Genomic DNA, 16,299 nt, shown 5'->3' on the forward strand with positions numbered 1-16,299 from the left:
TCCAAACTGTCCCAAATCACAGGGCTAATAAGTGACACAGCCACAGACTGTGCTGCTCGGAGCTTCTGGGTTAAAGACTTCCTCAGTTCTGCCTCATTGTCAGCCACCGTCCTGCTCTGTCTGTATCTCTGTACCTGTCCCGCTGTCTCTATGCTGTGTGAATTGTGTCCTTGTCCATTTCTCATAGGAGACCTTCTCAGTCTCCTCTTGTAGTTAACAGTTTTCTGCCTCTAGAACGACCCCATTCTTCACTGTGTCTGATGAGAGCAAATTCCTCTTTTCTTCTGTGGCCACTTTTCATTGCACTGTCCCCACATGGCATAAGCATGAGAGCTTTCCTTCCCCTGACCTGTGGCCTCTGTGTGATGTATGGGCAGTAGGAGAGGACGGCAATGGTAAGGCCCCATCTTCTCACAGACAGGCCCCCCTGCAGCACAGTGACCATCTCTCCAGTAAACAGCATCGCAAGTACAGCTGGACATACAAAAGGAAAGTCCACTTTTACCAGTAACCCCAGAATTTCTATCAAGACAGAAATGTGACACCATTTTCACTTGGCTCACCTCCTGATCCAGCAAAGATGGAAAGGCATGCTAATTTCCAGTGTCGGCATGGGTGTGAGCCAGGTCACACATGGGTTATTCTTGGGGTCATCTTACCTTATAATAGAGAAACATGCAAATTGACCGCACCTCCGCTATGCCCACGATTGGGCCGGCAGGAGGCTGGGGGCGGGACTCCGGGTGGCATATCCGCTGTTGAGAAGTTCAAGATGGCGGTGCCAAGTGGCCGGGCCCATGCCGCCGCTCCCGGGGGTGCCTGGGGCAATCGGCACCCCGGGGGGGCGTGGCCGGGCCCATCGGCACCCTGGGGGGCGTGGCCGGACCCATGCCGCTGCTCCCGGGGGTGCCTGGGGCCATCGGCACCCTGGGGGGCGTGGCCGTGCCCATGCCGCCACTGTCGGGGGTGCCTGGGGCGATCGGCACCCCGGGGGGGCGTGGCCAGGCCCATGCCGCCGCTCCGGGGGGTGCCTGGGGCGATCGGCACCCCGGGGGGCGTGGTCGGGCCCATCGGCCCCCCGGGGGGGCATAGCCGGGCCCATTCAGCCGCTCCCAGGGGAGCCTGGGGTGATCGGCACCCCGGGGGGGCGTGGCTGGGCCCCTCCGGCCCCTCCCGCCCCTCCCGGGGGACCCGGGGTTGATTGTCCACCTGGGAGGGCGTGGTCCTGCCCCTCCCGCCCCTCCCGGTGGTCCGGGGGTCGATCGGCCACCTGGGGGGGCGTGGCCCGGCTCCTCCCGGGGGTCCCAGGGGCGGAGGCTTTCCCGCCTTGGGCACCAGTGGGCAGCCTGCACGGATCGCAGGAAACCACTGGGGGTCGGCTCCTGCGATCCTTAGCAAGGATGTTGGGTGCCCCCGAGCCCAAGGCCACCGCCCGGGGCCAAGCCCCGACCCTGAAAAAGGCAGAAGGCGGTGGCCACAGCCAAGGCCTGGGTCCCTGGTGCCGGCAGAAAACTGGTGCAGGCAGCCAGGTGAATGAAGGTCTATTGCACGAATCTTCGTGCAAACGGGCTACTAGTAAACTAATAAAACCTCATTGGCTGAAAGTTTAGCTTTTTGTTTTAAAACCTTAAACACATATGTTTGCATTTTACCCATCAATCCAAATCCAGCTATCCTCAAGAAATAACCAGACAAATTGTAAAATATACATTAAAAGATAATGATTATATCATTGTTCAGAATACAAAAGAAGAGTGCAATAATACAAAAATATTTTCAAAAGTGGATAAATTGGTTTTGGTAAATCTGTGTAATGGACTGCTTGCTTGCATTAGCAACACAGTTGAACCTTGAGCAACTAGGGGTTAGGGCACCAATCCCCCATTCTGCCATAGTGGAAAATTTGAGTGTAACTGTTGACTCTAAAAGCTTAACTACAATCATACCTTGGTATCCACAGAGGATTGCTTCCAGAACCTCCCAGTGGATACCAAAATCCATGGATGTTCAAGTTTCTTATTAAAAACTAGAGGCCTGGTGCATGATATTAGTGCACTGGGGGTTATGGGGGGTGTCCCTCAGCCTGTCCTGCGCCCTCTTGCAGTCCTGGGCTCTCAGTCTGAGGCTCTCGCAGTCTGGAACCCCTCGCTCCTTACCTAGCCCACCTGCAGCGGAGGCAGGAGAGTCTCCAACCCCCTAAGCTGCACTCACCAGCCTTGAGTCCAGCTTCAGGCTGAACGGCGCTCCCCCTGTGGGAGCCCACTGACCACCAGGGCACAGCTCCTGTGTTAAGCATCTTCTCCCGGTGGTCAGTGCACATAGCGACTGCTTGTTCTGGTGTTTGGTCAGTTTGCATATTGGGGTTTTATTATATAAGATGTCATAGAACAGTGCCTACAGTCAGCCCTCCACGTCTGCAGATTCCCAACCATAGAGAAAACACTTTTTTATCCTCAGTTGGTTGAATCCATGAATGTAAAACCTGGGAGTATAGGACTGATTGTGTACTTACTGAAAAAAATCCACATATGAGTGGACCCACACAATTCAAACTTGATTTTCTGTGAGAAGCTTAAAGGTAAATTCAAGTCTGTGATAGCATAACCTGTTTGAAAATTTTGACTTTTTCTTTTCAGGTATGAACCAACCACCAACAAACAAAAGAGTATCTAAAAGATCTGCTAGTAGCATGAATAGTAAAGCAACCCTGGGGTTCTCTGTCAGTAGGTAAAGGAAGGAGGATGACCAGGGTTAGATTATTTCAGCAATTCAATATATGGAATAAATGCTTTTCATATTGGTGTGTGAGGAGGAAGGTAACAGTGTATCACAGGAGGTGACTTGAAACCAAATTTCATTAGGCAGCAGGGAAAATGAGAATTTTCTATCTATAAAAGTCTGTACAGCACAGGGAAGTGCAGTGGAGACCTGAAAACTAAGTCCATTGAAGCTTCCTCCAGCTTTGCTGATGCTGCTGCCATAGTTCTTGAGCAGCGGACACACCTTGTTACTGCTGCTAAGGGTTATGGGCCTCTGGCCAGTGCCCTGCTGAGCCATATTGGAGCCTGTGCCCTTAGGTACATGTTTTTATTTATTTGTTAAATGATTGCCTTTTTCCAGAACATTTTTTTTTAAGTGGAAAAATATTTAAAAATGGAAAAGTAGGTTATTATAATTCACATTATTTTTAGCTCAAATATTTTATTTATAGCAAAAAGAGTTTATTATAATTGAACATTCCTGGGTTTAATAAAAAGTAAATTCATCCAGGAGCAATAAAAGAGTAATAAATTTATTTATATGAAAATAAAATTATTGTAAGAAAACAAGAAAAGTCTAAAATAAATGACAAGCTGAGAGAAACTATTTATAACATGTAACATACATGAATATATAACATTGCTAACATACAAGAACTTTTAAAAATTGAGCGGGAAAAGTTGCAGAAACGTGATGCATGAGTCAAAGACATGAACAGATGATTCACACACAAAAAAAAAGAATAAAAAATATTCCTTAAGTATATGAAAAACTATTCAACCATTTAATAAGAAAAATGCACATTAAAATAACACAGGGGGGGGTGATGACAAATATGTGATACCTTAATCAATAAAGTAATTTTAAAAAAAGAGAAAACCTAGTATACCTGTAAACAAAAATAATCACAAATTATCCAAATCTCAATTAAAATAAGAAAATTATCAGTAAAATACCAAAAAAATAAAAATAAAATAACACTGAGATATTTCTCACCTATCAGATTAGTAAAAATTAAAAAGTATACCAACACATTCTGTTGGCAAGCCTGGGGGGAAATAGGGACTCTTAGACATCACTATTCGGAATGCAAATTGGTATGCTAATTTTGGGAAAGCAGGCAATATCAAACAAAATGACACATGCTTTTCCCAGTTTACCCTGGTCAAACATCTCCAGTTGTACAAGAATATGTATGCCCAAAGTAATTCATTTTAGCATTGTACTTGCAAAATCCTAGAAACAACCTAAATAATTGACATGGCAGAATGGCTGACTGAACAACAGTAGATCCATCCACGGGAATACTATACAGCTATAAAAAGGAGAACAATATCTATAAACTGATATGGAAAGGCTTCCAAAATATATTGTTAAATGAAAGAGCAAAATCTGAGAAAATATGTTACCTTTTGCAAAAGGAGAAATAAGAAAATATATATGTCATCTATACGATTATACAAAAAGAAACTTGGGAAAGGTAACCCAGAAACCAATGAGATTGGTTACATCCAGGGAGTGGGTGGAAATGGGGTGAAAATAATAAGATGGTGGAAACAGGGAAGAAAAGTGGCAACAGTGAGACTTGGTAGAATTTATGGTTTTGTGCAGTTCTGACTTTTAGAACCAGGTTAACATTTCACATACCCAACCTGTTCAATGAATAAAATCAAGTATAAGCCCTAACCGGTTTGGCTCAGTGGATAGAGCGTCAGCCTGTGGACTGAAGGGCCCCAGGTTTGATTCCGGTCAAGGGCATGTACCTTGGTTGCAGGCACATCCCCAGTAGGGAGGGAGTGTGCAGGAGGCAGCTGATCGATGTTTCTTTCTCATCGATGTTTCTAACTCTATCCCTCTCCCTTCTTCTCTGTATAAAACCAATAATATATATATATATATATATATATATATATATATATATATATATATATATATATGTTTAAAAAGAATAAAAGAGGAAACTCTAACATAGAATACAATTGGGAGAAAATGAACCTGAAATGAATGTCAGACATAGTGAAAAGGGGCGTACATTTTGAACCAGTATTTTGCCTCCATACTCACAAGTTGTAACAAATATTGAATTCAATTGAGTAGATTTGCTTTCCACAGCAGACGTAGCAATTATGCAACTATATTTGATGTATTCTAGGATTAAGCAGATAAGTAAATATATTGTAGATAATTGAAGGCTGGTTTTTCACTTTCGGAGAAGGAAATTACATATGGAAAGGGTGGGGGTGGAACTGCAGACTGAAGTGTCCTGAGTTTGATTCTGGTCAAGGGCACATGCCCAGGTTGCGGGCTCCATTCCAAGGTGGGGAGCATGCAAGAGGCAGCCTATCAATGGTTCTCTCTCATCATTGATGTTTCTATCTCTTTCTCCTCTCCCTTCCTCTCCAAAATCAATGAAAAAATTTATTTTTTTTTTCTTTTAAGGGAAAGAAAGAAAGGGAAGAGGTTGAAATGAACCTTAGGTGTTTGATTGGACCTGGAGGTATCCTATGACCTCTTCGTTTTTAAGATGGATAGATACGGAGTGTGGACGAAATGGGCCCCATACTGACCTGACAAGCTCAGGGAAGGCCTGCATGGCGGTCTTGCAAACTCAGAGACCTAAAATAACCACAGAGGATGGTTTGAAATTAAACTTTAAGTAAAAGCAGTTATGGTGGGTAGTTACATTCTAGGCCAGTATCTTTACTGACAAGGTCAACCTTTACCTTAACTGAGCCTATCTGTCTTTTTGCATCTATAATAACAAATTCCTGAAATGTCTGGGTAACTTGTAACTTCCCTTTTTCCGAACCCCTTGGGGCACAACCTAATGTGCCTGAGCGACTGGACAGATACACAAATTCCTTCATTGTTATTTTTATCATGTTAATTTTTGACTGTTAACTATCCTATACCCATCTAAGTATCCTGCCATCCTCCAGAGCTCTATCCCAATCCATTGAGATACTGCTTCCTGGCAACTGCGAATAGTTTGGCTCAAATAAATTCAGAAAAATTATTTACAGGCCTGAATGTTTTTATACTAACACAGCAGTTCTCAACCTGTGGGTCGCGACCCCTTTGAGGGTCGAATGACCCTTTTACAGGGGTCGCCTAAGACCATGGGTAAACAAATATTTACATAACGATTCATAACAGTAGCAAAATTACAGTTATGAAGTAGCAACGAAAATAATTTTATGGTTGGGGGTCATCACAATATGAGGAACTGTGTTAAAGGGTCGGGGCATTAGGAAGGTGGAGAACCACTGCACTAACAGGACCTACATAGGAAAAAAAAAATAGGAGGATGATAGATTTGTGTGCTTGTGTTTGTGTGTATATATTTATGCTCGATACATAGATATGTGTATGTATATATATATACACATACATATACATAATATAAATGTGTAAATATATTTAAATGTACACTTATATGTATGTATACACTGTATATATCCTTACTATATACATACATGCCGGGGTTCTTGTCCCAGCATTACAAAGGGTTTAGCAATCTGAAGAAAGGCTGTGCATAGATTAGGAGTGCAAAGACAAAAGATAATTTTGAAAGGCATTGGGGGTCAGAGGAACTTCAGCTAAAGGAGCTAAAGACTCCAAATTCTTAGTTTTTCTTCCTTCTTGTCTCAGGAACCCATGCTTTTTATTAACACAAATAGTCCTAAGACAAGGTGGAGTCATACACTTCAAAGGGTAGGTTTCAAAGGGTAGGGCTTACAGAAGCATTGTAAGATTGGGGAATAGCCTACAGCTGTTCAGGTATTTGGCCAACAGGAGGCAATAACATGTAGATTAAGATGCCCTGAGCTGTCTGGCAAAAAACAATAATCCTATTCAGGTTTGTGGGAAGTGCTTATTACCCATTCCAACATATGTGATTACATATGTGTCTCAGCCCTTGTTGAGCTCCCAAATTTCATCAACTTTTTGATAAAACTCTTATAATTATAAGATGCTGGAATTGGCTCCCGGCACATACATACGTGTATATATTTAAAGCATATGGTAAAGGCCATGCACAGACATCAGGTCCTGGGAAGGCAGAGTTTTCATTACACCCCTCTTTCCAGCTACAAGAGGGCACATATTTGGCAGCAGAGAGATCACCAGCTCTACCAGGGTTGGCTCTCACCTTCCCAGTGAGGCCTTAAATGCAGAGCAGCCAAGACTCCATGGTGCCAAGACCACAGCATGGTGTCCCCATGCCCCAATTCAGGTCCCACATCTCCCTGTCACCACAATGACCTGCCCAACAACTCCAACTTAAAGATCTCACCTCTTCTAGTAGTTTTCTGGCTTTCCATACAAACAGAAACACTGGCAAGACTAGAGTGAACCCAACTACCTCATGGATTCTACAGCCATGGGGTACAGGCCTACCCCAAAGCTACACACACACACACACACACACACACACACACACACACACAGACACACACACAGAGACACACACATGCACTCCAGGAAGAGCTAGTGCTGAGAGACAACGAGTGGCTGTGGGAATGCTGAGTGCCTAGCTGGCTTTCTCTAGCTGGAAGGAGACAAAAGCTCCCAACTGCGCTGAACCCCAGTTCTGACTGTACTGAACCCAGTTCTGGGCGAGACCCTGAGGACCTAGGCTTATACGGGGGGAATCTGGACTGTCAGGTGGAAACTCAGGGGAGCCACGAAAGGCAGAGGTCTGAAGGCGTGCGTGCGAGTGCGGGAAGAGAGAACTGACTGCTGAGTGCCGCTGGCTTTCCCTAGTGGGTGGGAAATGGAAGCTCCCCCACTACGCTGAACTCCAGTTCTGGGTGAGAATCTGGGAATCCAGATTCATTGGGGGGGGAAACTGGACTATCTGGCAGTGGGCGAAACTCGAGGGCCACTTACTCTTAGAGGTGCTTGCAGCGATTACCGAGGGACACTGAGACCCAGGGGCATTATAGGGCAGGGCTGGCAGGAAGCCAAGACTGTCTGCTCAGCCCTGAGACTCCGCCCCATCCAAGCTGAGCACAGAGGCTTTTGTAATTTTGCAAGTCTTATCTCATAAGGCTGTCTCCATCACAGAAATTCTCCTGATGTAGACACAGCTGATCCTCACAGCCAGTTGGCCTGGAGGTCAATTCCTCCCAGTGATACCAACAACAATCAAGACTTAACACAACAAGGCTGTACTCACAGTCCACAAAGGGGTGCACCAAGAGTGTCCACCTCCGGTAACTGGGGAGGCTGAGCCACTGGGCCCTATAGGACACCTAGCACACAAAGCTACCCTACCAACTCAGGGAAGCAGCAAAAATACGGAGACAAAGAAACAGATTACAAACTAAAGAAATGGAGGAAAACAAACGACTGGATATAGAGTTCAAAACCACGATTATAAGGTTTTGCAAAAATTTCCTAGAAAAGGCCGATAAATTTAACAAGTCCCTCGAGGCTATGAAAAGGACCAACTAGAAATTAAACATACACTGACTGAAATAAAAAATATTATTCAGAGACCCAACAGCAGACTAAAGGAACGCAAGAATCAAGTCAAAGATTTGAAATACTAAGAAGCAAAAAACACTCAACCAGAGAAGCAAAAAGAAAAAAGAATCCAAAAATTTGAAGATAGTGTAAGAAACCTCTGGGACAACTTCAAGCGAACCAACATCAGAATAATGGAGGTGCCAGAAGAAAAGAGAGAGCAAGATACTAAAAACCTATTTGAATAAATAATGACAGAAAATTTCCCCCACCTGGTGAAAGAAATAGACTTACAAGTCCAGGAAGTGCACAGAACCCCAAACAAAAGGAATCCAAAGAGGACCACACCAAGACACATCATAACTAAAATGCCAAGAGCAAAAGACAAAGAGAGAATATTAAAAGCAGCAAGAGAAAAACAGTTAATTACCTACAAGGAAGCACCCATACGATTGTCAGCTGATTTCTGAACAGAAACTATGCAGGCCAGAAGGGAGTGGCAAGAAATATTCAAAGTGATGAATAGCAAGAACCTACAACCAAGATTACTCTACCCAGCAAAGCTATCATTCAGAATTGAAGGTCAGCTAAAGAGCTTCACAGATAAGAAAAAGCTAAAGGAGTTCATCACTGCCAAGCCACTATTATATGAAATGCTGAAAGGTATTCTTTAAGAAGAGGAGGAAGAAGAAAAAGATAAAGATAACAATTATGAATAACAAATACATATCTATCAACAAGTAAATCTAAAAATCAAGTGAATAAAAAATCTGATGAACAAACTGGTGAATATAATAGAATCAGGGGCATAGAAAGAGAGTGGACTGACATTTCTTGGGGGGAAAGGGGTGTGGGGGTTAGGGAAGAGATTGGACAAAAATCGTACACCTATGGATGAGGACAGTGGAGGGGAGTTAAGGGCAGAGGGTGGGGTGGGAACCGGGTGGAGGGGAGCTGTGGGGGGAGAGGAACAATTGTAATAATCAGAACAATAAAGATTTATTAAATAAACAAAAAGAAGAAAGAAAGCAAGACCGTAGTTCAAAGCACTTTTCAGCAATAAAAGTGAACTGCAGAAAATAGCTTACTTGGTTGACATCTTTGCCATCTTGAATGAGTTAAATTTATCACTGCAAGGACCAAATGCAACATGCCTCAATTTGTCTGAAAAGATCTGATCATTGCAAATGAAACTTCAACTTTGGCACACACACAAAAAAAAAATTGGATGAAAATAAAATTTACATGTTGCCTATCTTATCTGCTTTCTTTGAGGAACATGAGCAGACAAAAGGATTATGATGATAATTTCTGTGAAAGAACACTTGCACATGCTTGCAGACGAAATTTCATCATATTTTCCAAATATACCTGACACCCCATTTGCACTTGCCAGAAGCCCATTCTCAGTCAAAGTTGAAGATGTTCCTGACAGCACAAGAGGAGTTCATTGAACTTATTAACAGCGATGCCGCGAGAACTGATTTCTCTACAATGCCAGTTACCAAATTCTGGATCAAGTGTTTGCAGTCATATCCTGTTCTGTCTGAGACTGTGTTGCGCCTTCTTCTTCCTTTTCCAACAACATATCTTTGTGAAACAGGGTTTTCCAGCTTGTTGGTTATCAAGTCTAAATACAGAAGTAGACTTGTTGTGGAAAATGATTTTTGTTGTGCTCTTGCAAAGACTTCCCCGAGAATTTCTGATCTGGTGAGAAAGAAGCAATCTCAACCTTCGCACTGACATTGGCTTTTTACGCATACTGTCGCAAAATGTAGCAATGTAGTTTACTGTTGTTATATTAAGACATGCTACACCATGCTTCAAGACAAAATTTCATTTATTTGTAATTAGAAATAAATATTTCACAATATATAAATATTTCACAATATATAATTACATATTGTTTTTGTGATTAATCACTGTGCTTTAATTTTGTTCAATTTGTAACAATTTGCATATCAGATATTTACATTACGATTCATAACAGTAGCAAAATTACAGTTATGAAGTAGCAACGAAAATAATTTTATGGTTGGGGGGTCACCACAACATGAGGAACTGTATTAAAGGGTCGCGGCATTAGGAAGGTTGAGAACCACTGCTCTACACAGTATCCCATTGCCCAAAGCAAAGTTTCCTCCCCTCCCCACTTATCACCTTTTGCCTACCTCCACCTACCCCACCCCTCTTTCCTTCCAGTTATCACCACATTTTTGTCTGTATCTATGTGGTGTATATATGTGTTTGTTTGTTTTTTGCTTAATCCCTGTAGCTTCTTTCACCCAGCCCACCAAACCTCCTCCCCTCTGACAGCTGCCAATCTGTTCCACATATCCATGCCCTCTGTTTTATTTTACCCGTCAGTTTATTTTGTTTGCTAGATTTCACATATAAGTGAGATCATATGGTATTTATCCTTCTCTGACTGACTTATTTCACTTAGCATAATGCTTTCCAAGTCCATCCATGCTGTCACAAAATGTAAAATTTCCCTTTTTCTTTTTACAGAGGAGTAAATTGTGTAAATGTACTACAGCGTTTTTTGCACTCATCTACTGAGGGGCACTTTGGCCCCCACTGTGGGTTGAGCCTGCAACCAGGGCATTGGCTCTTGACCAGAATCGAACCCAGGACCCTTCAGTCCACACGCCGATGCTCTATCCACTGAGTTAAACCAGCTAGGACTCATTTTTAATTTTTGAGGAAACTTCATACAGTTTTTCACAGTGCCTGCATCAATCTGCATTCCCACCAGCAGTACATGCAGGTTCCCTTTTCTCCACATCCTCACCAGCACTGTTGTTTGTTGATTTATTGATAATAGCCATTCTGATAGGCATCAGGTAATATCTCATTGTGGTTTTAATTTGCATCTTTCTGATGATTAGTGACATTTAGCATCTTTTTTTAAATATATATATTTTATTGATTTTTTTACAGAGAGGAAGGGAGAGAGATAGAGTTAGAAACATTGATGAGAGAGAAACATCGATCAGCTACCTCCTGCACACCCCCTACTGGGGATGTGCCCACAACCAAGGTACATGCCCTTGACCGGAATCGAACCTGGGACCCTTCAGTACGCAGGCCAACGCTCTATCCACTGAGCCAAACGGGTTTCGGCAACATTTAGCATCTTTTCATATATCTATTGACCATCTCTATGTCTTTGTTGGACAAGTGTCTAATCAGATCCATTGCCCATTTCTTAATAGGTTTGTTTGTTTTATTTGTGTTGAGTTGTACAGTTCCTTATATATTTTGGAAATGAATCCCTTATCAGATGTATCATTGTCAAATATGTTCTCGCATTCAGTGGGTTGCCTTTTCATTTTGTTGATGTTTTCTTTTGCTGTTCAAAAGCTTTTTAGTTTGATATATTGCCATTTCTTTATTTTTTCCTTTGTTTCCCTCGCACAAAGGGAAGAAAATACCTATGAAATATTTCTTGTGTGCCAGAGAAAATTCTTTTCATATGACCTTAAATAAAAACGGAATTCATAAAAATCATTATATTATATATCAATGTGTGAAAATATACTTAAAGAACAAAATATTTTCTAAATATTCATGATTATGTGTCATGGATGAGATAATTGTGATTATTATAATGTTTTTTTCATTATGTGTTTTTAAACAAACAGATACTGTTGAGATGTTAAATATAAAATTTAAACTCCAGAACAAATGAAATTTTAATAAATAGTAAGTAATGGATGTATCTTAAAATAGAAAAACTGAGGGAAAAATAAAAGAATAATCCAAGGGAAAGATCAGAGATTTGACTACATGGAAATCACCAGACAACACGATACCCAGCTTCTCAAGAGTTTCCACCAACAATTACTATCATATAATTCATTGATCCATCCTCTCATTCATCCTCTTATTATTTATTCATTCAACAAATATTTAATGAGGTCCTGAAATGTGCTAAGAACTGCTATTAGATGCTACAGATACAGCAGTGCAAGCATCACACAAAAGTATTTTCCTCATCAAACTTTTACTTACTTAAAAGAATATGAAAATAAACAAAATAAAAGCAAAGCTGGCATACAGTCAATTCTATGTAATGGTTTGCTATTACAACCACCACCAGCAGCAGCATGTATTATAGAGAAAAATAACATATGCAAAGGGCCTACATTGTCAGTAGTGAGATGTCACAGGGATTCTGATATTAAATAGGATGGTCATTAGATATCAGTGCTTTGGGATCTCAGTGTTGTCATCCATTGAATTCAGAATAAGATCCACTTACCTTTCTACATCTAGACTAGAAGTTAGAATGTGATAAACTAGAAACTGGCCTTCTCTGGAAATTTGTTGAACTATACCTGGATATTGTATAATGGTTAATTTTATGTGTCCATTTCACTAAGCTATGGTGCCCACTTCTTTGGTCAACACCAGTCTATATGTTGCTGTGAAAATATTTTAAAATATAAATAATATTTAAATCATTAGACTCTAAAGTGAAATAGATAACCCTCCATAATGTGAGTACGCTTCATCCAATCAGTTGGAGGCCTTAAAAGGCTGAGGTCCCCAAGGAAGATGGAAACATAGAAATTCAAATTGCAACATAGAAATTCTGCTATCACTGTGGACTAAGGAATATGGACTAAGATGAGGACACGTTTTGATTATTGAGTTAGAAATGTGGAGATCATTGTGATTTTAACAAGTGCCATTTAAATGAGCTGGTGTGAGCAAATGAGAAAATGGAGTGGGGTCAAGAGAAAAATTTGGGGATTTGAGACTGCCAGTGAACACTAGGTACTTTCCTCTATGCTGGAGAAGAGAAATGAAGTAGTAGATGTAAGTGAATGTAGATTGGGGAGGGGGAGCGGTTCAAATTTATTTTTGTTTTGGTATATTTTTACATTGAAGAAAAAAGTGATATGAAAAGATGTGAATGGCCCTGGCAGGTATTGCTCAGTGATTAGAGCGCCAGCCTGTGCATCGAGGGGTCATGGATTCAATTCCCCATCAAGGGCAAGTACCTGGGTTGCAGATTAGATCCTGCACCCTACTCAGGGCCTGAGTGGGAGGCAACAGATCAATTGGTCTCTCTCACATCACTGTTTCTCTCTCCCCCCACTCAATTTCTTTCTCTCTCTCTCTCTCTCTTTCCCACCCCCTCCATTCCTCCTTTCCACTCTTTCTAAAAATCAGTGGAAATCCTTGGGTGAGGATTAACAACAAAAAGATGAGAATGATTCCAATAAAGAAAAAAGTTCAAAATAACAAGGACAGAGAGAAAAAAAATGGTTGGAGAAATGTCCTAAGCTTGATGAGAGCAAAGCCATTCAAAGCACAGAACACCTTGAAAAGAATAGTTCAACAGTTTTTAGGAAAAAACACTGTCAAAGATTTAACTCATTGAATTCCTTAGTCCACAGCTATTGAGGTAAGTATGACTTAGAGAGGTGCCCTGATCTTGTTCTTAATTCTATGGGTGAGAAAGCTAATTGAGGCCCCCAAGACAGATACTTAATGACAGATTAGATACTTAATGACAGATACTTAATGACAGATGGCTTTGGGAGAAAATTGCATCAAAACCTCACTGATATAATTGCACTAGAAACACCAACTTCTGGATTCATTTGGCAAGTACTATCTCACCTGCTGCAGTATACTGCTGCTAAAGATCACATCATACATTAATGGCGGTGTGTGTTTCTCAGCATCTAGAAGGGTTCAAGAATCTGGAGAGGGAGCTGTGTGTAAATTAATCAAGAGTCCAGAGACAAACATAATTTTGGAAGGCATTTGAGGGGCTAGAAGAGCCTGGCTAAAGAAACCAAGTTCTCCCTTGTCTCAGGACCCCTTGCTTTTTATTAACACAAATTGTCCGAAGGCAAGGTAGATATACACATTAAAGGCCAGGGTTAGTATACAGAATCCATTGTCAGATTGGAAGAATTGCATAGGGCTGTTCAGGTGTTTAGCCAGTAGGAGGCAATAACATGTAGATTAGGATGTCCTCAGCTGTCTGGCAGCAAGTAATCATTTATGCATCCTTTTCAGGTTTGGGGAAATGCCCTCAGGCATCTCCAGATGATTCAGCCCTGCTGACATGCTGGAATTGGCTTCCAACAATACATGGATACAATGGCTGCACAAAAGAATCAGCTTCCAACAGAGAAAGTTATTTATGCTCTGTAAACAACAGATGGACCACCTGGTCCCTGATTTGCTTGGTCTTAATCCCATAAATGATGGGATTCAGCATGGGAGGAGCCAGAATGCAAATATCAGCCACCAACACATGGATATGGGAGGATATGTGGCGTCCAAACCTCTGAATAAGGGTTGTAAAGATCCCCGGCCCATAGAAGAGGATGATGACACAGATATGGGAGCCACAAGTATTGAGAGCTTTGTGGCGAGCATGTTGGGATGGGATGTGGAAGACAGCGCAAAGAATCAACACATAGGAAACACAAATTAGCACAACATCTAAGATCACTGTTGACATTAGGACAAAAAACCCATACCAAATATTTACTCGTATGTCATCACAAGAAACATGGGCCAAAACAATGTGCTTACAAGCAGTGTTTGGGAGGATGTCACTTTTGCAGAAGGTCAGTCTTTTCAGAAGAAATATTATGGGGGACATTATACCATAACTTCTCAGAAAGATTGCCACACCAATTTTCCCAATCAGCACATGTGTAAGAATGGTGGTGTATCTCAGTGGGTAGCAAATGGCAATGTAGCGGTCAAATGCCATCACCAGCAGGATCCCTGACTCAGAGATGAAGGTGGAATGGATGAAGAAGAGTTGAGTGATGCAACAATCCAGGGAGATCTTCCCAGCATGGAACCAGAAGATGGCCAAGGCCTGAGGTACTGTGCATGTGGAGAGGACAATGTCTGCTCCGGCCAGCATGCAGAGGAAGAGGTACATGGGTTCATGGAGGCTGCTCTTTGTGAGGATAATGAAGATTAGCAGGCTGTTCCCAAGCAAGGCGCTGACATAGGAAATGAAGAAGGGGATGGAAATCCACATGTGCTTGTTCTCTAAGCCAGGGATGCCCAGCAAGTGGAAGACTGTGTGGCTAACACCTGTGTAATTTGAGGAAGTCATATCTGAATCAGATGACATGTCACCTCACTTCCTATTCACAGGTGGCAAAGAAAAATAAGATTATACTCAAAGTTTTCTTACCAAAACCGGACTGTTCACATCTACCTAATTCTATTCCATTCTGAGGGTGCCGTGGACTATGATATTAAAGGTGAATAGCCCTAGCCGATTTGGTGTCAGGAGCCAAGAGTCAATGACAAATTAATTCTAACATTATTTCAGTAAGCTAATGAAACAGAACCTCATGGAAAACTGGTCCTCACCATAGGCCTACTTCCTCATGCCTAAGGACAAAGCATTCTTCGCATAACTACCCTCTAACCACCACACCTGCCCTCCAACCATCACATCCTTTATCTATAAGTCAGCACCCCTCACGACCCTAGTCAATTACCTAAACCCACATGACCCGCTCAGCCCCCATCCCTCCTAGACATCTCCCCTTCTAGAAACCACCTGCACCCACGGCTACTTCCTCATACCCCCTTCCCTGCCTGCAGCCCCTGCTGGCAAGCACTGATAGGTCCACAGTTCACTCCCCGCGCCCCACCTCCCACTCCCTGACTTGGATATAAGGCACCGCTGTAAGAATAAAAATTTGAGGCTTGATCAGAACCCATTTGTCTTGCCTCCATTCTTCGCGTCCCTTGTTTGTCTAGTTCTCTTAGGTTCGTCTCTGGTGTCTGCGTTGTTGCCCCGCGGGTCGGGGCAAAGATGGCGCCCAACGTGGTCTAGAGACCCTCCGACGGGAACATCCACTGAAAAGGCCTGGCCAGGTGACCCTTCGGATTGCATTCCCCCTGATCTCGCACCTTCGGATTGCATTCCCCCCTAGATCGCCGCGCACCCGCCGCGAGTCAGATCGGAGTGAGGTAAGTGGATAATTTTACAAACAAGCATTTTCGGACATTTCACCCCTCTTTGCTCGGCTGTTATTATTGGCTTTTCGGGTCAATTCC

The 16,299-nt window shown here is 42.4% G+C and overlaps 1 protein-coding gene across 1 annotated transcript; it reads right to left on the reverse strand.

The window, feature by feature from the left end:
* Positions 1-14,395: 14,395 nt before the first annotated feature.
* On the reverse strand, positions 14,396-15,340 carry LOC307109589 (olfactory receptor 52B4-like; the record flags this gene model as incomplete). Its single annotated transcript, XM_079788402.1, has 1 exon — positions 14,396-15,340. One exon carries the CDS (start codon positions 15,338-15,340, stop codon positions 14,396-14,398), a length of 945 nt encoding a protein of 314 aa, XP_079644528.1.
* Positions 15,341-16,299: the final 959 nt, after the last annotated feature.

Source organism: Cnephaeus nilssonii, assembly GCF_951640355.1.
Source record: "Cnephaeus nilssonii genome assembly, chromosome: 13".
NCBI lineage: Eukaryota > Metazoa > Chordata > Mammalia > Chiroptera > Vespertilionidae > Cnephaeus > Cnephaeus nilssonii.